The 24,847-nt window shown below is 41.3% G+C and overlaps 2 protein-coding genes across 11 annotated transcripts in view; one reads left to right on the top strand and one right to left on the bottom strand.

Annotated features, from left to right (window-relative positions):
• The window catches only part of EPHX2 (epoxide hydrolase 2), a 63,559-nt gene extending 43,084 nt beyond the window's left edge, over positions 1 to 20,475 (bottom strand). For 2 of the 6 annotated variants that reach the window (XM_083357131.1, XM_083357132.1), the window contains exons 1-5: positions 18,528 to 18,656; positions 12,964 to 13,048; positions 7,336 to 7,495; positions 3,690 to 3,880; positions 1,998 to 2,120 (exon numbers count right to left, since the gene is read on the bottom strand). In XM_083357131.1, the coding sequence (XP_083213257.1) occupies positions 1,998 to 2,120; positions 3,690 to 3,880; positions 7,336 to 7,495; positions 12,964 to 13,048; positions 18,528 to 18,634 (666 nt within the window). In that variant the 5' untranslated portion in view covers positions 18,635 to 18,656. Of the gene's footprint in view, positions 1 to 1,997; positions 2,121 to 3,689; positions 3,881 to 7,335; positions 7,496 to 12,963; positions 13,049 to 18,527; positions 18,657 to 19,417; positions 19,633 to 20,219 lie in introns of those variants that run through there. The other 4 variants (XM_083357135.1, XM_083357134.1, XM_083357133.1 and 1 more) reach the window with 4 other exon arrangements.
• Positions 20,476 to 20,707: 232 nt separating this feature from the next.
• Positions 20,708 to 24,847, top strand: part of LOC310636965 (uncharacterized protein) — a 31,194-nt gene continuing 27,054 nt past the window's right edge. For 2 of the 5 annotated variants that reach the window (XR_014491843.1, XR_014491845.1), the window contains exon 1: positions 20,708 to 24,330. Coding sequence is in view for 1 of the 5 variants with exons in the window: in XM_083357189.1 (XP_083213315.1) it covers positions 21,685 to 21,895; positions 23,665 to 23,885 (432 nt within the window). In the remaining 4 variants the exon portion in view is untranslated. The remainder of the gene's footprint in view (positions 24,331 to 24,847) is intronic. The other 3 variants (XR_014491846.1, XM_083357189.1, XR_014491844.1) reach the window with 3 other exon arrangements.

The raw sequence follows: 24,847 nt of genomic DNA on the forward strand, positions 1-24,847 counted from the left end.
ATGGTTAGAGACTTAATGCATAAAATCTGCCAATAATTTCAGCAGATGCATAATAGCTGAATTGAAAGAGGACAAAATGCAACATTTTTTCATTTCATAACATCAAGAAAAAAACAGTGAATCATCTTTTCTGTACTGCTCCCAGAAAAACTAAAAAAACATGTGAACTTGAAGGAGATTTCACTTATTTACTAGTAGCAGCTAAATTAAGTCAATTGCACAAACATAAACTAATCATACTGGCTAGGTTCACACAACAACATATTTGAATGCACTGAGCAAATCTATCTATTCCAGCAATAAATCAAAATTAAAAATGGATGGATGGATGACGAATGATGGATGGCCAGTGCTGGAGGAAAATGTCACAAAAACGCCAAATATTCAGACTAACAGCTCTTGTAATAAATATAGATAATAGAGAAGCTTTAATTGATGCAAGTATGCAAGAACCTTCTGCTAAAATAGATTTTTTTGAGTACCTACAGCAGGGGTGTCAAACGTGCAATGTCACATGACCTGTTGTGACGTATCGTGACTTTTTTTTTCCATTGCCGGCAATGGAGTGGGTGCGGTTTTGGCATGACGCATCCAGCCCGTGGGCCAGCAGTTTGACACCCCTGATCTACAGTATAACAAAAGGACTGAAAACCCAATTAAAAGAGTAAAAAGGAAGCTCAAATTCATTCTGCTCAATTCCTCATAAAAAATCCATTCCTGGAAGATAATGAAATCCAGCTAAAATGATTTAAAAGCCCATATTTAAATTGCTTGCTTTTAAAAACAATCGTGCTAAGGGAAAAATGCCCTTCTAAATTTTTGTAGCACAAATCCCAGCAGTTTGCTTAGTGCAAAGGTAGAAAGAAACCTGGATCCACAGAGAAATGCAAATCTTTGCATTTTGTTTTTTAAAGGGGAAGAAGCAGATCCACTTTCAAAGAATCAGCTGGTACGTGAGTTGGATGAAGTATTTTAGGGTAGACACAATGAAAGCACTACAGAAAAATGTGTCCATTCCAGCACAAAGTAACCAGATCCTGCTGGGCTTGAAATGGCCAGCCACTGAATTAGGTTTACAAGGTTAATATTATATACCCAGGCATATGAAAATCAGCAGTCCTGGGCAGCCATCACTTGCCTGCTTAATCTCTTCCCTGGTTCAGCGATTGTTGTCACGTTCATCTTGCAGATTAGTCAAAACAGTAACTGCACAGTACTAGCAAAAGAGGCATGCAAGCTTATGACCTATACAGAACCAGCTATCAGTCAGGAGAAATTATAGTAGGTTCCATAATTCTTAGCCACACATATAGTTATCCCATGAGGATGGACCCCAAAAGAGATGAAAGTAGAAAGTCAACAGCTATTCCAGAAATTGCCCAGTTGGATTCTTTCCTTCTCTTCCACCTGCCTGCCCACAACCCTAGATATTGCCTGCAACAGTCCTAAGGAAAGGATCCTAGAACTTTTATTTCTCAGGAATGGTTGTTATATTGTATTTACAGTTGTTTATATTGCCTGCAAGCCATTTTGGGACACACTGTGATCCTGAAAGGAGGAATATGGTCAGATCCTTTGACAGCTGCCTCAGTCCAGAAATAATTCTTTCTAAGCAAGATTTTCAGAGCCTTCTTTACAAATGTTGTTATGTACAATAGTAAGGGATGCCTGTAATTGCAGTTTGACAGCCTCATATTACCAGGCCAGCCCTTTAACTATATGATGGCATCACTTTAAAGATATCTATACCAGCCTCACTAGCTACTTCCAAGCCCAATTCATAGAGTTGTTTTTGATTATTAATGCCCTAAATATTTTGGATCCAAATTATCTAAAGGACTTCCCATTGCTTTACAATACAAATCTGGGTATAGTTTTAAGACAATTCTAATTCTTGACTTGCTTATTTGGAACAATCCTGTAGCAAAGTTTGAAAAACAGATCCGTATGAGATCAAAGAAACTGCTCATACCAAAACCAAGATAAGGACTACTTACCTGAACCCCAGTCAGATCTTGAAGCTGCTTCAAAGCAGAATCAGCATCTTTCACCAGGATGGTTGTCATCCCCATCTTCTGAGCAGGCTTTAAGTTTGCACCAATGTCATCCAGATAAATAACCTAAAGTGAAGAAAGAATCAAGTTCTGCTGCAGGTGGAGGGCCCATATTCTACAAAGAAAATATTCTTTATTCAGGTAATCCAGAGAAGTGGAACTTTGCAATAAGCATGAAAAATGAATTTACAGAACAGGAAAGAATAAGGTATAAAATATTGCACTGAAGCATGCCCTCCCTCAAAATAAAGGATCTTGTTCATTAATCCCTCTATGTTTAAAAAGATCAATAGCCACTGCTGCACAAATTTTTAAACAGATCTTCAACCATTAGGACTACAATGTGAAGGTAACAGGGAAGAAGATTTAGGTAGAAAAACTAGACAATACAGTATTTTGGAGTTTTTTCTTTGCAGAGTTTTAATCTTTTTGGGGAAGGGGGGAAGAGGGGAAAATTAAGATTTGTGGCATGGAGGACTAGGTTAATTCCATCTTTATCACACTTGAGGCACATACTGTGCACATTACTATTTGCCCTTATTAAAATGTTTAATAGAGCAAATCAGTGTTGCCTGTATTAGAGAAAAGATAGGAAACCGCCTATCTTCTTACTGGAATTCTAGTCAAATCTCCCTCCCTCACAATTACTTTTCAAAGAAATTAAAATGAGAAATAAAATCTGCTAATGCAGCCGCGCGAGTTGTGATGGGGGTTTCCCGACATTCCCATGTAACACCTCTACTCCGCGAGCTGCATTGGCTTCCGGTTGCCCTCCGGGTGAGATTCAAGGTGCTGGTGATGACCTATAAAGCCCTAAATGGCTTGGGTCCGGGATATCTGAGGGAACACCTGCTGCCGGCATCAAGTTCCCTTCGTCCAGTGCGCTCTCACAGGGAGGGCCTTCTCAGGGTGCCGCTGGTTAAAGACTGCCGGCGGGTAACACCCAGGGGGAGGGCCTTCTCTGTGGGTGCACCTGCCCTCTGGAACCAGCTGCCCGTGGAGCTTAGGACTGCCCCCGACCTTCGTTCATTTCGCCGGGACCTGAAGACCTGGCTCTTTGAGCTCTCCGGCCCAGGCCGAGAGTTTTTAATTGGGGTTTTTATATTTTTTCAGGGATTAAATTTAATTCTTTTTAATTGTTTTTAATTTTTGTATCAGTGTTTTAAGTACCCTGTAAACCGCCCTGAGTCCTTCGGGAAAGGGCGGTATATAAATCCAATAAATAAATAAATAAATAAATAATAGATCTCCAAGGTTTCATTAATACTCAAAGTATCATCGTGTTTAAAAGGCTTCAAAGTGTTCCTCTGGAGGCAGGGGTATCAAATTGCCAGATGCGTCACATGGAAGCCGCACCCACCCCAGCTCTGGCAAGGGGGGAAAAAAGTCGCAACACGGTCGCAGCGACGTCATGTGATGTGGCAAGTTTGACACCCCTGCTCTGAGGTTTCATTGAATCACCTCTGAAATCTAAACTGGCAAGAGAGAACCGAATCCCAACAAAAATATCTCCAGACCCTGACAGAGTACCTTGGAACATTATCATCTCTACTACACACTAGAAGCTGAGGTAGTGAATGATGCAGACAGAGAAAGCTGGAAATCCGTTAGAGGAAAGGTTGAGAAGTCACTAACCTCCTCAGGCTTTGCCTTCAGTTCCTGTAATGTATACTCATAAATCTTGGGATCTGGTTTCTGCAGGCCAATCCGACATGATTCAATCACCTTGTCAAAATATCTTCTCAGCAGACATAAGGCAAACCCTGTGTGATGCCTGCCAGGAGTATCATCAATCCAGTTATTTGTCAGGACAGCAATTCTGAAACCTGAGAAGGGGTAGGAAATTGAACAGATGAGGAGGAATGAAAATTGTTGGGGGCAATATGCTGACTGTGTAAACCACTTAGAGAGTGCTTTCAAGCACTATGAAGCAGTATATAAGTCTAAGCGCTAGTGCTATACCCAAGTGTGTGTGTGTCAACATGTATGTGTTAAGGAATTTCAGCACTTTCATTTGTTAGCTTAAAATAAAAAACGGGAAATATTTTGTTGAGTTGTACAAAACACTAAATATAACCTAGCAACTGGTCATGCTGATAAGTCTTAGTAAAAATAAATAATGGAAGTTTTAATCTTTTGGTAAGTTACATATTTATTTCTTTATTATTTTAGAGGGAAGTGATATTGTGAAATTTGATAACTCCTAATTCAATTAATTACATAGATCACAACATTCAAAAAAAATTTTTTTTTACTCCCACAAAACTGAAACTTGATACACGATAAGTAAAGCAGACATGATTATTAGGCTCCGACAAGAAGAGGACATAAACAACAAAAATTTTGCCTATTGCTCATGAAAGATATCTGTAGCGGCAATGTTGAAGGCTATTGTTATGTTGAGGAATTCAGTGACATATTTTGATTTCTCTGTCATTGTCAATGCTGTGACAAACCGAACTGAAGCCATTTTTCATTTTGTCTTCATTGTCACAATTTACTTTAGAGCAGGCATGTCAAAATCCTGACCCACGGGCTGGATGCGTCATGCCGAAACCGCAACCACCCCATTGCCGGCAATGGGGAAAAAGTTGGGATATGTTGTGCAATGTCACGTGACATCACGAGTTTGACATGCCTGGTTTAGAGATTTTAGATGAAGAAGGGGGAGGGGGGATGTTTAGTTTTCAGTTAACCAAAACAATCCATCTGTGTGAGAACCAAGGTCAGTGCCGATAACGTTTTGGGTGGGCTGGAGAACTGGGAGGAGAGCCCATTTTTCTAACAATTGGTGAATGTGATTAATGACAGCACATTGGGGTGGGAAATGCAACTGTAACTTTGTAACCGGGAGGGGGGATTTTTTAGTTTTGGGTTCACCTTTGTACATCCCGATATCTTGTTTCCTAAATAAAATGTTCTTTAAGGAAGAAATCCTTGCCTTGAAATTGTTTTAAATGGTTTCATATATCGGAACCGTGACAGTCATATTAAGAAAAGTCTTGAAGTTCAGAGCCCATTCTGAGCTAACCTGCTCATCACTCTTTCTTGCTGAATAAAGGGGGGGGAGAAGAGAATTTTCACATAGCTGATACCTGTGAAAGTACCGTATTTTCCGGCGTATAAGATGACCCGGCGTATAAGACGACCCCCTACTTTTAAGAAGTTTTTCAAGGTTTTTTGTCTTATACGCCGGAAAATACTTACATGCCCTGCCCTCCCTGTCCGTCGCAGAGGAGGCAAAGGCCCGACTGGCCCCGCCGGCCCTCCCACTGCTCCCGTGCTTCTGCTGGCCCCCGAGACGTAGCGTTTCCCGGGCGGCAGGCAGCGCCGGAGGGCAGCCGCCACCTGCCACGGCCGGCGCCCCTCCTGCTTTCCCCCCCCAGGCCTCAAACTTCTCCCATTCGGCGCAGGGCGGGGCAGCTCCGCCCGCAGCCTCTTTTTCATGTGCCGCTTCCCTCTCACCGTCGGCCGAGGTGCGCTCGGCCCGGGCTCCCGGTCCCTCTTCCCGACCGGCTTCCCGCCCTGCCCCTCATGGAGCTGGACTGGGCGTGCAGCCTCTCGGTGTGGCTGCTTTTCCTGGGCAGCCTGGCGGTGCGGCTCCTGCGCTCGGACCTGTTGCTGAGACGGCGGCTGCTGCTACGCATGGGGCTGCTGCCCCTCAGCGCCGTGCTCACGGCGGCTGCCTGCTGGCTCGTCTCGGCCAGCACCGCCCGGCGGAAGCGCAGCATCGGACAGGAGAGAAGAGCGTCGGATGGGAGTCGGCAGGGCAGTCCTGCACACGCGCGAACTCCCCAGCTGCTAAGGAGCAGCCGGGGAGTGCGCGCGTGCGCAGGACTGCCCTGCCGGCTCCCGTTCGACGCGAGGGAAGAGCGAGCCGGCAGGGAAGTCCTGCAAACGCACGCGCACGCAGGACTTCCCTGCCAGCTCCACGCTCTTCGCTCTTGAGGCAGCTGCTGCCTCGAGAGGAAAGAGCAAGCCGGCTCTTCCCTCTTGAGGCAGCAGCTGCCTCAAGAGCGAAGAGCGTCGGACAGGAGTCAGCAGGGCAGTCCTGCACACGCGCGAACTCCCCAGCTGCTAAGGAGCAGCCGGGGAGTGCACGCGTGCGCAGGACTGCCCTGCCGGCTCCCGCCAGACGCCACCCACTGATTTTCCGGCGTATAAGGCGACTGGGCGTATAAGACGACCCCCCAACTTTTGAGAAGATTTTCAGGGGTTCAAAAGTCGTCTTATACGCCGGAAAATACGGTATCACTTTTGGTTCCCATCTCAGAGTCATGAGCTACCCAATCAAGGTCAGGTCTTGCAATTTCATGACCACAGCAGGGCCATGAAATCATGGTGCCAGGTTTTGATAAAGACCATGGGGTTGTTATACTTTGTTGGAAGCTTCTGCCTAGAACCTAGCATTAGATATTGGCTGCCCTTGAGGTATCTCTACTGTGGTTATTAAGGAGTTCCTAACACCTTGTAAGAGATTTGGCTATCATCTGGCTTGGTATGTATGCTTTTAATTTTATGTTTTGAAATTTGTGTGCTTGAGCTAATAAAAAAGCTTAAAAATTCTTTATTTACCGGTGTGCTTATTATCTCAGGATCCAAAAGAACCAATTGCCTGGGCATTTGATCGCTACCCTGACACTTGGCAGAAAAATATCATATGTATTTGAGAGCCAATTTGGTGTGATGGTTAAGGTGCTGGCCTAGAAAACAGGAGACTGTGAACAACAACAACAACAACAATAATAAATGATAATATTCATATGCATGAATAAGCTAACCTTGATTGTTTAACCAAAATTACCCTCAAAATGTTTGTACATTTTAATTTTCACAACTGCCTTATAGGCAGGTAGCACATTTTTCACAGTATTTGGGTTTGAAGGTCAGATTATCTGTGAGAATATATGGATTTTTTTTAAAAAAACTACCATATATACTCTCAAATAAACCCATCGACGGATAAGTGAAACCCAATCTTTGTAGTAGTATTTTACAACCTAAAATTCTTTGGCTTATCCTTGAGTATCTACAGGAATGATTCTTAAAGCTAAAATAACTATAAAAAGCACAGAGCACATGCACCTTCTTGGAAAAGGCAATTTAGTCTTTGCCCTTCATTCTCATGCAGAGAATGGAATGTGTCTTCTATGGGCATGGTCACCTTCTCAAAAAAATAGAGTATTTTCTGTTTAAAAATTACTGAATTGATTTGACAATAAATAAAGTGTAATAAATAGAGCAGGCATTATGCCACTGCCCTGCACAACCGAAGTTTTACCATTTTTCTTGAGAAGCATAGCAGCCTTCAGGAAGGGTACACTCAAGCCACTTTTCGCCATCATTTCAACAAAGCTCTCGCTCAATGAGAAGTTTTCAGGGAGGGGGATATTAGAAGTAGAAGAAACTTTCTTGCAATCATCTTCAAAGTCAGCAATAAGCTAAAACAGAGATGTTAAAATACAACTATTTTTATTTTAACACAAACAGAGTGGGACAGAACAAAGTGATAAGGATATCCATTGTAAGCACATTAAACAAGGAAGATGACTATGTTCGGAATAGAAGTGGAGATACTTCATAAGCTATAAAGGGGTCTCTGGTTTGGGCTTCCTGAAAAATCCCCATATGATGGTTCCTAAACATTATATTTCTAAGAAATGAAACCGATGAGAGAAAAAGTAACTGTTCTCACAATAGAGAGAGCACTGTGCCAACATAGATCAGATGCCTCCCAAGGCCATCCAGAGAATGGTCAATAATCCACTAGAAACATGGGAAAGGGGGGAAAAGTCTAGAATTTAAATCCCGTATCATCAACCATGTAAGAGATTTGGTCCACATGTGCTTCAGTGGATAGAATTTCTATGTGTACATTTTTGCCTGCAATGAAAACATAATTTTGCTGGGTGATATTTTTGTGAGCTTTCTGCCAAGTAAGCCAATATCTGAATATTTTGTTTTATTTTATTTATTTATTTTTCAATTTAGACACTGCCTCATTCCACACTGACTGCAGAGAACAAAATAAAGAATGCAAGATGAGAATCTGCCCAAACAACAGAGAAAAATATATACAAAACATAACCATCAAGAGCCGCCATCTACGCTAGCCCAAGACTTGGGAGAACAGTCAGATATTTAAAGGCTTCTGGAATGACACAAAGGTGAGAACCACATGGATCTCAGAGGGAACCTCTGAGGGCAGGCACTGCAAAATGAAGGCATACTTCCTGGGTCCCCTTTATGGATTACTGCCTTGTCGTGGCGAAGGGGCTTGCATAATTCAGTGAAGCTATGAGCTATGCCGTGCAGGGCCACCCAAGACGGAAAGCCTTCATAGTCAATAAAAGAGTAGGAAAAGCAATACTGGGATACAATCCTCAAAATGACAGAATGATCTCAGTTCGAATCCAAGGCAAACCATTCAATATCACAGTAGTCCAAGTCTATGCCCCAACCACCAGTGCTGAAGAGGATGAAATTGACCAGTTCCATGAAGCCCTACAGCACCTTATAGAACTAATACCAAAAAATGATGTCCTTATCTTGGGGGATTGGAATGCTAAAGTAGGAAGCCAAAAGATAACCAGAATAACAGGCAAATTTGGCCTTGGAGTACAAAATGAAGCAGGGCACAGGCTGATAGAATTTTGTCAAGAGAATACGATGATCATAGCAAACACTCTTTTCCAACAACCTAAGAAACGGCTCTACACATGGACATCACCAGATGGTCAACACAGAAACCAGATTGACTATGTGCTCTGCAGCCAAAGATGGAGAAGCTCTATACAGTCAGTGGCTCAGACCATGAGCTTCTCGTTGCAAAATTTAGGCTTAAACTGAAGAAAGCAGGGAAAAGCATTAGGCCACTCAGGTATGAACTAAATCATATCTCTGATGAATATACAGTAGAGGTAACAAATAGATTTAAGGAATTAGATCTGATAGACAGAGTGCCAGAAGAACTATGGACAGAGGTTTGCAACATTGTACAAGAAGTAGCAACTAAAACCATCCCAAAGAAAAAGAAATGCAAGAAAGCAAAATGGCTGTCTGAGGAAGCTTTGCAAATAGCTGAGGAAAGGAGGGAAGTGAAAGGCAAGGGAGAAAAAGAAAGATACACCCAATTGAATGCTGAATTCCAGAGAATAGCTAGAAGAGATAAGAATGCCTTCTTAAATGAACAGTGCAAAGAAATAGAAGAAAACAATAGAATAGGGAGGACTAGAGATCTCTTCAAGAAAATTGGAGAGATCAAGGGAACGTTTCATGCAAAAATGGGCATGATAAAGGACCAAAATGGCAGGATCTAACAGAGGTAGAAGAGATTAAGAAAAGGTGGCAAAATTACACAGAACTATACAAGAACGAGCTTAACATCCCTGATAACCACGATGAGGTGGTCACTGATCTTGAGCCAGACATCCTAGAATGTGAAGTGAAATGGGTCTTAGGAAAGCTGAGCAACAACAAAGCTAGTGGGGATGACAGTATTCCAGCTGAGCTATTCAAAATCTTAAAAGACGATGCAGTAAAAGTGCTACACTCAATTTGCCAGCAAATTTGGAAAACTCAAAAGTCGTCACAGGATTGGAAAAGATCAGTTTACATTCCAATTTCAAAAAAGGCAGTGGCAAAGAATTTTCAAACTATCACACCATTGTACTCATTTCACATGCTAGTAAAGTTATGCTTCAAGTCCTACAAGCTAGACTCCAGCAGTATGTGGATCAAGAACTACCAGAAGTACAGGCAGGATTTCGAAGAGGCAGAGGAACTAGAGATCAAATTGCCAACATACGCTGGATCATGGAGAAAGCTAGGGAGTTCCAGAAAAACATCTACTTCTGCTTCATTGACTATGCTAAAGCATTTGATTGTGTGGATCACAACAAACTGTGGCAAGTTCTTAAAGAGTTGGGAGTACCAGACCATCTTATTTCTCTCGAGAAACCTGTACGCGGGTCAAGAAGCAACAGTGAGAACTGGACACGGAAACACTGATTGGTTAAAAATTGGGAAAGGAGTCCGGCAAGGCTGTATACTGTCACCCTGCCTGTTTAACTTATATGCAGAGCACATCATGAGAAAGGCAGGGCTAGATGAATCAAAAGTTGGAATTAAGATTGCCGGAAGAAATATCAACAACCTAAGATATGCAGATGATACCACTCTAATGGGAGAAAGTGAAGAGGAACTAAAGAGCCTCTTGTTACGGGTGAAGAAGGAGAGTGCAAAACCTGGGTTGAAACTTAACATTAAGAAAACCAAGATCATGGCATCCAGCCCTCTCAATTCCTGGCAAATAGATGGGGAAGAAATGGAGGTAGTGACAGATTTTATTTTCCTGGGCTCCAAGATCACCGCAGACGGGGACTGCAGCCACGAAATTAAAAGACGCTTGCTCCTGGGGAGGAAAGCCATGGCAAATCTAGACAGCACACTAAAAAGCAGAGACATCACCCTGCCAACAAAAGCGCGTATAGTCAAGGCTATGGTCTTCCCAGTTGCAATGCATGGCTGTGAAAGTTGGACCATAAGAAACACTGAGTGCCAAAGAATGGAAGTCTTTGAACTATGGTGCTGGAGAAGACTCCTGCGAGTCCCTTGGACTGCAAGGTGATCAAACCGGTCAGTCCTAGAGGAGATCAACCATGACTGCTCTTTAGAAGGCCAGATCCTGAAGTTGAAACTCAAATACTTTGGCCACGTAATGAGAAGGAAGGACTCACTGGAGAAGAGCCTAATGCTGGGAAATATTCAGGGCAAGAGAAGAAAGGGATGACAGAGAATGAGGTGGCTGGATGGAGTCACTGAAGCAGTAGGCGTGAGCCTAAATGGACTCCAGAAGATGGTAGAGGACAGGAAGGCCTGGAGGAATGTTGTCCACAGGGTCACAATGGATTGGACATGACTTTGCAACTAACAACAACTTCCTGGGTTCAGATAGATTGTGTTGTTCCAAGAGACCAGGAGCATGATAACCCTGTAGGCTTCTATTGACTGGGCTAAATTACAGGAGATAAGTGGTCCCTCAGATAACCAAGCCTCATGCCACATAGGGCTATGTAGGTGATAAGTAGCATCTTGAATCACACCTGGAACCACAGTGGCAGTCAGTATAGCTCATGAAATAGAGGCATCCCACAGACATACTGAATCATGCCCTTAAGTGTTTGGAGACCTGAAATTTATAGATATGTCTCCATGAAGCATGACAACATGGATGTTAGCATTGCATTGATGTAGCACTGTCTATTCTGAAAGATGTCATTCTCCCATCCCACTTTAAGTCCAGTCTCAGCAAAAGATCCTTCATCCAGAGTTCATTTTATCTGGATGTACTAGGAATGTCCTGTGTGGCCAGGAGATCCCAAGTTAAAACATATCCTAATTTCTTCCTACTTCCATCCTTATTTTTTATCATTTTTAATAAGATTTCTATTGATTAGTTTGTTGCTCCAGGAGCCTTTTTAGCTGAAAAGTGTGATATAAATACACATTAATTAAAGCAGTCTCAGATTGTAGTGAAAAGTAGCTCCATAGTGCTTTAAAGCACTCTCTAAGCGGTTTAAAAATGTCACAATATTGCCCCCAAGAATCTGGATTCTCATTTTATCAACTTCAAAAGGATGGAAGGCTGAGTCAACCCTGAACCAGTCAGGATCGAACTCCTGGCTGTGGGCAGAGTTTACCTGCAATATTGCATTCTAACCACTGCCCTACCATGGCTTCATAACTTGACTAGGTAGCAGTGTAAGTGCTACATCTGCTAGAAAAACAACCTAAGGACGCCACAGTTCAACCCTGAGCTACAAATATTTTCTTCTATTGGTAAAACACACATTGGAAGTAAATGGTGAAATATTTACATTCAGTAAGGGTTTCTGATGTCTGAATGTTTTTCAATAGCAAACTTGGATTGTTAATCTATTTCAGTGATCCTCACTTATAAGTATAAATATATAAGTATAAATTCTAATTGATGGCTTATGATCAATTCTATAGATATGAGTTTTTAAACTGTGTATTAATGTCTGATCTACAGAAACTCACAAACCTTTTCTGATCCATAAGGATATCTAGAATGCTCAGGTTCAGGCATTCACACAAAACAGCCATCTTGGAGGGTTTATCTGGTAAGTAGGGGGTCATCCTAGCCACTGGCCTCATAGGAGATCAAAGGAAAGCCTGACTAGTGGATGCCTAAAAAGGCTTTGCTAAGCTCACTGATATTTATACACATCATTTTCATGACTTACACAGTGTTGATGGCAATTGCTTCACTCCTATACTGTACTTTTGCCCTGCTCTAGGGAAATCTCAGAATTCAACCTGAAAAAGGGTTCCTCCAAAAAACCTGGTAATTGAGCATCTCTGATCAAAAGCAAGTGTACCACCCAAGATCATCTGAAGAGGGAAAGGCAAGGATGTAGCTGAAATATCATGTAATGTATTGAATGCAACAAGGAACTGTCATGATCTGTGGTGGCACTGTGATTAGAATGCAGTATTGCAGGCTGACTCTGCCCACTGCCAGGAGTTCGATCCTGACCGGCTCAAGGTTGACCCATCCTTCCATGGTTGGTAATGAGGACCCAGACTGTTGGGGGCAATATGCTGACTCTGTAAAGTGCTTAGAGTGCTGCAAAGCGTTGTGAAGCAGTATATAAGTCTAAGTGCTATTGCTATTGCTGTTAAATAGTTTCTGTGGTATCCTGAACAATGTGAACCAGACTCATCTCACCCATCCCTTTTCTGCTCTATGGAATTTCCTAGCCCTGATGCCCAGAAACCCTTTGTGTAAAGGGAGATGGCAGAAATGGAGCATTGGTGTTTTATGTCTTCAGACAACGTGTTCTTCCTTGAACTATGTTCTCTTCCAATAGCAGCTAACTCTTACCTGAGTTAATCCAATCTGTCCAGTCATCCCTTTTGAGAAAGGTCCATCAGAGCCACCTTGCTGAATGACCTTTTGAAAGAAATCTCTGGAAGTTGAAAAACACATTCACATAAATTAGGGGAATAGTGTTTCTTTTCAAGGCAGGCAGCAGTTGGGCTTCAGTCATCACACCAATGGTAGAACACTGTGCATCTAAATATCAAACTATAATTAATCAGACCTTGGTACAGGGATATCAGTAAAATGCAATGCAAGTCTTAGAAAAATATGAATCTGTTAAATGCCCATATGCATGTCCCAAGATAATATACATTTAGAAATGGACTGACCTATTCAATCCAATAAGAAAAGAAATAATAGATTTATTCATATTTTCTGGTTCTTATTCAGAAACTGACATTATGAAAAAAATATGTAAGAGTCACTGTTTTGAGTTAGTCCTTGGTCTCTTGTCTTACACAGCAAAATCAATCCGAGGACATTTGTGGAGGACTTCTTATAGCTACATACTAGGCTTAAATGAGTATTATTGGAACATGGATCAAATAAAATCTCTTTCAAATCTAATAATATTTCTGAGAGCTACCAATGAATTTGCACAGACATCCAAAGAACCTTTATAAAGCAGGAAGATGTTTAAAGGACACACATTATCTCATTTTATACTGGAAATCATATACTGTTTTGATAGCTCTGTATAATGGACTACTATGAATGACTTGCACATACTTGTGTGTTGCTCAACCATGACCTATCTTACTTGAATCTGGATCTTACACAACGATAACCCCATGCAACATTAGCTCTCAAATATGATTTAAGCGAGAGCATCCTACTCCTTTCAGAAAGATTGCAACAGAGCTTATACAATGAAACGTGCCATATTCTGCATTATGTTGAAAGGAGAAAAAGATATAGTATGGTGTAACCATGGAAAATATCAGCAAGCCTAAAGTATAACTAGGTATAATCTGACTAGTACTATAATTTCACCTATTTGGAATGTCAATACAGAACACAATTATTCATATAACTGTCATTTAGATTGGGGTGGAAATCTAAATGTTGTAAGCCAGAGGTTCCCAATCCCCAGGCTGTGGCCTGTTTGGAACTCAGTTGCAGAAGTGGTGGACAAAAACATGTGCACCCATGCAGCTCCATTTGCACGAGTGGCGGACACGTGTGCCTGCTGCTTGTGCAACTGGAGCAACATGTGCACACAGACCCACCTCTTATATGGAACCCTCCCCTCTTCCCCCACACCAGTCCGCTAAGCTGTATTCGGGGGTAAAGGTCCACTTGCACGAGTGGAAGGCAAGCACACACACACGTGCAGCTCCATTTGTATGAGCGGCAGGTGTGCATGCCCACCGCTTGCGCAAATGGCGCAGTATGTGTGCTTGCCCAGAACTATCCCTTCCCCCCCCCACACACACACTGGTCCACAAAGCTGAAAAGGTTGGGAACGCTGTTGTAAGCCACCCAGAGTCCCTTGATAGTTTAGATGGGCAGCATATGAATTTAATAAAGGTAGCCCTAAAAATTTAATTTATTTGTATGCCACCTAATTCACCATTTTTGTTCCTATAACCTGAAAGTGACTTTGTGCAAGTACTGTCACACCAGTTTGGAGGAAACCTTTCCTTGCAAATCCTCCAGATAAGAAAAAGGTACTCATTACTGCACTGTTCAGTAGTTACAACTTTTTTTCTGCCTGGCTGTTTCTCTAGTTCTAAATTTTTAAATGTGTCTAGAATCCATCTTAAATTGTTTAAATCCATATTCTTTGTTTTCAAAGACTTTTATAGAGTTGGATTTAAATACACCTCCATACTTACTGTATATACCTCAAAACATCTTTGTTATCTCGATTCCCTACAGCAGTGGTTCTCAACTTGTGGTCTGCGGACCCTTGTAGGGCTGCAATATCCTCACAGGGGGCCCATGAAGGCTTGGAAAAATGTTATGATTTAAATCTTGAGTTAGGTCTTGTGGTCTGTGGCCACAAAAGATATTTAAAGGGGGACCGTGGTGAAGAAAAGGTTGAGAACCACTGCTCTACAATACAGTACTTCTAGCAACCTCAAACGATCATCTATTTAAGCATTACTTTTTGTCCTATGAATTTGCATTTGCCTCTCCAAGTTTTTTTCTTCTAATCAGGCATCCAGATACAATACAGTCTATATGTTGGTTTTCAAGCTCAGAATCTCATAGTAATCATTGAGTAGGATAAGCTATGCCTAAAACCTATAATGTACGGAGTGGCAGATTCTCTATAATTTCTGAAAACTGCTCCATGTCTTCAGAAAGTACGAGGTCTAGTCTAGTTTAACTATCTTTTTGACATGCTATTTTTCTGAGACAAAAGTTAATACAGGCAGTCCTTGACTTTACAAGCACAATTGTGTCCAAAATTTATGTTGTTACATGAGACATTTGTTAAATTAGTTTTGCTCCATTTTACAATCTTTTACAATCTTCATGGTTGTTAAGTGAATCTGACTTCCCCATTGACTTTGCTTGTCTAATGGTTGCAAAGGAGGATCACATGACCCTGGGACACTGCAACTGTCATAAATATGAGTCAAATAAATTAAAAAATTAAAGTAAATTAAAAAATAAACTATCTCTGTGGAAGATGAGGGTTTAAGAAATATGAAATATAAATAAATATATAAATAAGTACTGCTTCACACTTTCTGTGATATTTTTGGTTGGTCCCAGCAAAACTACTTCTCAACACCTTCAACTGGATCTTGCTAATTTGCATTAAAGAGGATCCTTAATGTATAACTCCCTTCAACTCTTATGGGAAATTTGAATACCCATTATAGTAATTGTGGGTTAACAAAAATTGCCTAGGTCTTCATGTGATATATGAATATTTTTATGTTCTTTTGGATAACTTTTTAATAATTTATTTGGTTGACTTAATTTACTGTGAGGATCCTGCTCTCAACATGGAACAAGTTCATGTAATTGTTTAATATTCTTGTGATCACATGCTTTATGTTAAACTAGAAAAATATATCTTTGATTTGTCTCTATTGCATTATTAAGACTACCATATTTCTTTGGAAGGAATTTAGATGAACCAATTAAAGTAAATCTGTTCTGAATGGGAAATCCTGCCTCCCCCTGTAGTATGAATGGACTTTTTTTAAAAAAGCAATTATCTAGTTTCAAAGAAGAGGGAGTCAAGCTATTCTCCAAAGCACCTGAAGGGAAGACAAGAAGCAATGGATGGAAACTAACCAAAGAGAGAAGCAACCTAGAAATAAGGAGAAACTTCCTAACAATGAGGACAATTAATCAGTGGAACAACTTGCCTCCAGAAGCTGTGAATGCTCCAACACTGTAAGTTTTTAAGAAGAGACTGGACAGCCATTTGTCTGAAATGGTATAGGGTATGCTGCCTGAGCAGGGGGTTGGACTAGATGACCTCCAAGGTCCCTTCCAAATAATAATAATAATAATAATAATAATAATAATAATAATAATAATAATAATAATAATAATAATAATAATTATTATTATTATTATTATTATTATTATTATTATTATTATTATTATTATTTCTTACCTTTTCAGAAGGATATGAAAGCTGTTCATAGGCCCTCTTGGTAAAAAAGAGTCTTTTATGTACACAAACCCTACAATAAGCTCTGATAGAGCATATTGCTTAGGAGACCAATGGTCATCCCGATTTTCAATGTCATCTCCTTTTAAGCAGATCTCAGACTCCTACGCAATTATTATAAGGATAATAATGTTCTACCAAACTGAGCTGTTATACATAATATCCATGGGAAAAGCAACAACTAGTGCATTATGTATTAAGGAAGTAATTAAATACCTTAAGTAACCTGTGATGATTTTGCAATACTATAAAACCTGCCTTGGTTTTTATAATGCTAACAAAATAAGCTGTGGGAATCAATATACAGAAGAAATAATAATTATTAACTAGCTTAGAAACTTTCAAAAATGGCACCAGGTATCCTCTATCCCTATGTTTTGTAAAGCATGGTCCAAGGAACTCTGAGGGTCCCCACAGAGCCTCCCAGGGCTTCACAAAATCAAAATTATTTGCCAGATAGTGAAGATACTAGCAAACATTTAAAACAATATCATTTTCTGTTATTATTTGTTAAAAATATAGCTATTTTCATGAATTTTTTTTTATTTTTGTTAATATTGAATGGTTTAATATTGTTATTTTTACATGATTCGGTAAACAGATTCAAATACATCTATTTTCATTTTTAATATGATAAATATAACCCACAGAAGCAGAAGACCATTTGGGGTCATCCCTAATTTTTAAAAGTGGGAAGGATCATGGGGCCATCATTAAGCAACACTGATTTATACTATCATCATCCCAGACATCTAGAATCTTTGGAAAGACTCTTGGGCTTGACAATTACCAAGGGGGACCCTCTTTACAGTGGCCCCTGCCCAACGGGATAGAGTCCCCTTCTGCGTCCCAAAGATGTTTTTTCTCTCTCTCTCTCTCTCAAAAGGCAGCTGGACTTTGTTTTTCCTTGACAAAGTTTCGCTTCTCATCCAAGAAGCTTCAAGGGAAAAAATTCCAGCTGCCTTTTGAGAAAAAAAGCACATTTGGAACAACTGTGACCTGGATGACTTAGAATCTCCATAGACAACCCCTTTTAAGGTATTGCTGACTCTCAACATTGCCATCCTTTAAGCTAAATTAAATCCTCTTATACTGGCCTTACCAAAGCAGTAACTTCCAATATATAAACTGCCTTTTCAATGGACTGCTTTTATAATGCTTGTAAAATACTTTGAGATTTTTACAATAAAAAGCAGCATATACATCTTCACTCGATTAGTGAGCAGTCTGTCATGACAAATCTTAAGTGCAATCATTGTGCATTATTTCCTGATTTACTTTTCCTTCCGTTTTGTTCTCATTTTCCATACATAATTTTGTAGACTTGAGTTTTCTGGCGCATGGATTTGCTTCCCCATTCTGGATAAAGTATCACACACATCAGTGGCACTACAAAAAAATAACAATTACTACAACGCCTTTGTTTACATTTATCATAATAATCCTAACTCCAAGACAGCATTGGGATTTCTCTCTCCTATTTTAAAATTCTTCAAAGTCCCGAAGAACTGAACACATCGATTCTCTCAGTGCTGCAGATCAGTGGATAAAATGCCGGCTCTGTTTCCCTATTCCTGCACTCAAAATCGCCATTCACCCAGAGACTTTCGTGAAGTTCACACCGAACTTAGTTGTCAACGTCTCATACTTGGAGCTTTTGAATAAACAAGGTTCGAAAACTTAATTGCGTATACGCAGTGCAAGTCAATCGCCACTGGTCAACTTGCAAAGCTTTTCCTCCATGTCTTGAAGTATTTTATGTTTATTAAGCCCATTGCACTTGCAGAAATGAAGTTTTGGATCGTAACTGCGGGGGGGGGCGCAGCACGTAAAGTCGACATATCTAAAGACACAGAAACAGAATCAGGCAGACCCCCACCCCCCACCCCAATCACCACTTCTACTCCTTTCGATTACCCACCCAGGCAAGCCCAGAGTCTTCTCCAGGTTTCGCAAAAGTATCTGACTGCTACCCAAAAGGACGCCGCCCAGGTCGAACAAGACTACTAGCGGCCGCTTCCCCGCCATAGCTCTCCGAGACGGCCGACCAGACGCTCTGAAGCAAGTTACAGTACAGTACAGTACAGTTCAGTACTGTACTCTCACTTAAGAGAAATCATAACACAAACCACGCCCTCCTGCAAGCCACACCTCCCCACTGTGTAGGACAGGGGTAGGCAACCTCGGCTCTTTTACGACTCATGGACTTCAACTCCCAGAATTCCTGAGCCAGCTTGGCTGGCTCAGGAATTCTGGGAGTTGAAGTCCATGAGTCATAAAAGAGCCGAGGTTGCCTACCCCTGGTGTAGGAACTCATTGGGCCACGCCCTCGGCGACTCACAGCGACCGCCTTCAAACCAGAGAGACGATAGGTCTGATTTTTCTCGGAAAGTATTCTGGGTCCTAGCGCTATCGGTTCTATAGGGAAAACAAGAAAAGAAAAGAAAGACGCAGCAAAGGTCCTCCCAGCTACTTCTTACACTGGATGAATTGGATGCCTATCAGCGACGCATGGAACAAAAGTTGGTGCTTATCGGGGCAGCTACCAACCGGAGGTGCTTCTTCTCTGAAATGGAGATTCCATAAGTATCGCTGATGGATTCATGGAATTGGCCATGAATCTTCTGCTCAGAGGCAAATGTCCACATTACTGTTAAGAGACTCAACAGATGGCTGCCTAACGTTTTTCCTCAGACAGTAGTATGGCAAAGGTTAATTCTCTAATATAGACTTTGTTCTTCTGTTCTGCAAGTTAGTTTCTTTTACAATCCGCCTTCTGGAAGGCTGCACTTCTCCGGCTCTCTTTCTCACCTGCTATACTTGTCTAGGACGGTCCTGTACCACTTGCCACTGATGGTCCGTATGGTATACCACAGGTTGAAAAGTCCTGTTCTAGGGAATAGAGCAGGTCTTAATCTTCTCTGTGATAGCCTTTTGAAGAATGTTGTTTCCCTGAGCCCAGTCTATTCCTAGTTTCTACAGACTCCATGGAACCTGATTATTCTTCTTCCTCTTTTTTGTTCAACCTGTTCAGAAAAGTCTGAATTTTACTTATTGTCTAGTACTGAACACAATGCTCACTGAGATCTGAGTACTGACCACTCACCCACTACAGCACAAACAACACAAGCTTTGAAAAGGAAAATACTACCATACATCAAAAATCTCAGGAAAAACCAACAGACTATTACAACCACACAAACCATCATCATTGTAGCACACAAACCATCTAAAGCCCTCCAAAACATCAAGTAAACCAATAGCCCAAGATGAAAAAAGTTGGAGTCATCTGCAATATATAGTGTCAGGATTGTAACAGTCCCTATGTAGGATAGATGGGCAGAAGACTAGGAGAGTGCATCCATGAACACCAAGTAGTAGTTAAAAAAAATACAATGAAAACTTTTTATTCTCACAACACATGGACAAGCTCAACCATAGTTTCAACTGTGAGCATCCTAGATCAAGCTAAATGCAAAAATTCTAGGGAATTCCTGGAAGTTTGGCTTCAGACAAATTAATCATCAATAGATGCATGGAGATAAATCACAATTACAGCCATTCAAAAGGGACAATAAATTAAGGAAACAAAAAGATCAGAACACATCCTTACCAGTAGCCAACATTCAGATAAGTAGAGATTAATAACAGAGAAACAGTAAAGCAGAAAACAATACCCTAATCAAGGCAATATTAAGGAGAAAACCATACTCCCCACCCCATCAATTTCCAACCATTTTTCTTCTCTTGCCCTCTGGTGCTTTGGAGAATAATTTGACATCCTCTTCTTTGTAGCAGCCTGTAGAGATGGAGGTCAAGGATATGAAGGGACCATGCGCAGCAAACTGCCTGCCTTAGTATCTTGTTATTCACATGCTCTATGAGCTCATTCCAATTAGCCTTGCCAAGGACTGCCAGGAACCAGCCAGATATGAGAGACTCTGCCCTGGCTTGGATGATTCGGATGTTCTCTAAGATTGACTAGGGAGTACACCAATAAACAATGCTTTTGCTGTGCCTAGTTTCCTGCTTGTTAAAACTGTATAAATACAATAAACTCTGCGTAGGCAGATAGACATATTTGGGACACCCTGCGTTCCGAACAGGGACAATAGATCTTTAAAAACAAATTAATAGGGATCATAAATCTTTTGAGACAAACAAAAGGAACCTCCCTCCGGGGAAGCAACTTTCAACATATTTACCTTCATCTGGAATAGACCCCAAAGGTACCTTCGTCCTACGGGACCCCTCCGAGGTAAGTATGGGTTGCAATCTATCTCAGCAGCAGCAGCAGCAGCAGCAGCATGTAGAGAAACTTACCTTCATGCTACAAAAGTCAGGGCTTAAAGCACCTGTGGCAGAGATAAAGAAGATCATAGGAGAGATAGGAAAACATTGTCCTTGGTATCCGGAGTGCGGGATGCTCCGTTTACAGGACTGGGTAAAGATAGGGCATACTTTACATCTTGAACCCTGGGCTCCAGTTCAGATATTACATCTATGGCTTCAATGCCGTCAAGCAGTGGAAAAAATTGCCTTTGATGCTTCGGCAGGACAACAATTGACCACAAAAACTCCACCTGATTATGATCAAATAATTTTTTTTCCTCCAAAGTTATCTTTAATTGGACCTTCAGCTCCTCATGAAGAGGTTAATTCTTCTGCTTCTTCACAGCCATTGTATACCCCCATAAGGCAAATTTTAGAGGAACAATTAGCAAAAGAAGGGGGGAATGTAGAAGAAATTGCTGACGGGTCTGGTCCTTTTGTTCCAGTTGATGCTGAAATTGTTTTACCAGCTGCCACTCTACAGGTTTCTTCTAAATACATTTACCAAGCATTTGGAAAAGTACCTGTTTCTGGCAAACCTCATCAAGCCTTCTATAACATCAGGCAGAAGGCTACTGAGCCGTATCCTGATTTTGTTAACAGATTACAGGATATAGGAACAGCCTTTTATCAAACCAATTTATTGGCAGCCACTTTATCGCAAAGCGGCAAGCCTCAAGCAAAGTGTTATAACTGTGGAAAATCCGGTCATTTTAAAAGGGAATGTCGAAATCCAGGGGGGGCACATGTCTGCAGCATCTTGCAGCCCTTTCTATCAGAGGTTGAAACCAAAAGCAAGTTTTTTCTTCTATCTTTTTCTTTTAATCTGGCTCTTTGGACTATTTGATTCTTTGGTCGGAGGTGAGGACACCGCCCACTTCACACCTACAAAAGATACCAGGTTCAATATTCCTTTTCGTCTTTTCCCACTGTCTTTTGCAGTTGGTGGGATAAATTGTAAGTAACCATAAAAGTTCCTCTCCTTTCAGTTAAAAGGGGAAGCTTGTTTTGGCTTCAAACTCCAAATTGATGTGTGTTTTGTTTTGTTATATACTTATATCTGTACATTTGGAACATTAAGCTTGGACTTGGAATGGTGAGAAAAATGGGAGATGGTTAAAGGGCCCTATAAAACTGTGTTTGGTTATAATCACCTCCTGATTTCCTCGCTTCTTGGAGGACAGGCCATATGTCTAAATGAATGTTGTTTTACTAGTATCTGTAAAATGTCTGTCTGTCTATGTTGTTCTGGAAGACTTGGAAGAGGGTATAAATCCCCTCTGATAACAATAAACAAAAAGGCCTTATTTAAAAACAAACAAACAAACAAACAGATTTGGAACAAGGAGCTCATTGGCTTGTAAATAGCTCCCTGAAATTATACTAATAGTGATTGGTTTGCCTGGAGAAAATATGAAATGAAATTTTTGTATGTGAAATTGTTTATGCCAGCAGTTGGAATGGATGTGAATGAGTTAATTTGCTGATGTGTAAATGTGTGTGTTAGCCTCAAAACCCTACCACCCCCACCTTCCTCCCAGGCTGTGAAAGAAACAGTAAAATTCCTTTTACCCCTCCAGTCTCTTTCCCCTCCCCTCCCCTCCCCACTGTGTTACTTTAAGAATGAGAGAGAGAGACAGAAGAAGGGGGTGGGGGGAACTGGTCGTTTTAACTGTTTTTTTCTCTCTGCTTAGAATTCTGATTTGAGAAAGGGAGGGTGGATGTGAAATTTAATAGCCACTCTTACAGTTTCAGCTTGCAGTTTTTTTTTCTTTTCCTGGAAGGAGGAGACAGTATTTATTGGACAATTCTTTTTGAAATCTTTTGACTTCTGACTTTTTATACTTTTTCCTCAACAGCCTTTTAATTTAATCTCTGATTCTCATTATGTGTGTTAACTTATTTTTAATCTTCCAGGTGCTTACATCACACGCAGGATTGACTCCAATCTAATGGCTTTGTTTTTAACTTTACAGCAATTATTACAAGACAGAAAGCATTTATATTTTGTTTTTCATATACGCAGTCACTCATCTCTTCCTGGACCTTTTTCTGAAGGCAACAGTCGTGCCGATACTGCTGTTCATGTTTTACCTACTTTGTTTTCAGATCCTTTTTTCAGTCACTCTTTTTTTCATCAAAATTCCAGGGGACTGGCACAAGCTTGCCATATTCCACTTGACCAAGCCAAGCAAATTGTTTTATCCCAGACATGTCAAACACAAGGCCCGGGCTTCATGTGGCCCGCGAAGCCATCCTGGAAACAGTGAGGGAACAGCCCCCACTGACTTGGCCCTGGCCCAGAGACCCTCCTTCTGCCAGAGACCCCCAGATGTGTCCCACTCCTGCCAAGGGCCCCATAGGCACCCTTGATGCGAATGATGTAGAGCTGGCCACACCCACCCAGTAGGCCATATGCACTCTAGCCACACCCACCCAGCCCCCTGAGGGCAACCGCAATGCTGATGCGGCCCTCAATGAAATGGAGTTTGACACCCCTGTTATATCCTGTCCCCAATGTTCTGGGGCATCCCTCTCAGGGGACACGGGAGTTAATCCCTGTGGTTTTGCCTCTAATCAACTATGGCAAATGGATGTCACTCATGTTCCATCCTCGGCTCCCTGGAAGTATATTCACTTATCTATTGATACCTATTCAGGAGCACTTTGGGCCACACCTCAATGAGGGTAAACGGCTAATTATGTTATTTCTCTTTTTTTTTCAGCCATTACTGCCTTGGGCAAACCCTTCGGCCCGGCCTATTCTTCATCAGCCTTTTTGCAATTTTGTACAACCTGGAATATTGTTCTTACTCATGGGTTACTCTACAATTCCACAGGTCAAGCCACCGTGGAACGTGCTAATCAGTCCTTTAAGGACTGTTTTCACAAGCAAATAAAAAAGGAGGGATCTCGGGTGCCCAATTTGTCGTGGGTAACACAACAGGTTAAAAAAGTTTTATTTACCTTAAATCAGTTGAATGTCTCTATTCAAAATTCCACCGCTTATCAGAGACACTTTCAACAGAAAACAAGTTTGCCTCTCCCTCTAGTATATTATCGGGCATTGCCAGACAAAACATGGTTAGGGCCAGTCCCTCTAATTACTTGGGGAGGAGGATATGCTGCTGTGCTTGCTCCTACAGGACCTTTGTGGATTCCAGCACGTTGCATCCGCCCAGCTAAGGATGTCGTGGCACCAGTCCCCGAATCTGGTTTCAGAAATGGCCAAAATAATTTTACAGATGACACAGTGGCCAATACGATCTTGCCAGACCAGCCGTCCAGTAACGTGGGGAGATATGAAAAGCCTGACCACCAAAGCGTAGGCAGTGTTGCAACAGCAGCATGTGGAGCAAACCCCCGAGAATTTATGCGCTGCCGGTTTTGAGGTTTTAACTACCAATTCCTTAGCCATTATTTGTTTATGCTTGATTATTAATTGTTGCCCTTTAGTGTCAGCAGCTGTTATCTCACCCAAACATTCACTTAGCAAATGAAGCAAAACCTATGGGTGCAGCTAGCTAACATTACACAAAATGAATTCTTTTGCTTATCTGAATCGTATGACATGGAAAATCTGCTTTCTACATGTTTGATCCCTGTCTGTACTCCTTCTGCAGTAATTCAAAATTTCCCTGGCTTGAGCAAATTTCTATTGTATAAAAACTTTAACTATGGGACTATACCTAGTTGGGGGTTGACTGCCTATGATCTACCCCCTGATGTAATTGCTTTGCACACCCCGATAGTAGCAATCCCTGAAAATATGACATGTGCAAAAATAGTTAATTGTACATCTTCAAGTAAAAAACCTCAGTTTTTATATTAGTTCACCTGTTTTAAATTGTACAGCTTTTGAGGAAACTTCCTTTAATTTAATCCCCACCTGCCTCCACTGCTCACAGC

This window comes from Vipera ursinii (genome assembly GCF_947247035.1).
Source record: "Vipera ursinii genome assembly, chromosome: 1".
Taxonomy (NCBI): Eukaryota; Metazoa; Chordata; class Lepidosauria; order Squamata; family Viperidae; genus Vipera; species Vipera ursinii.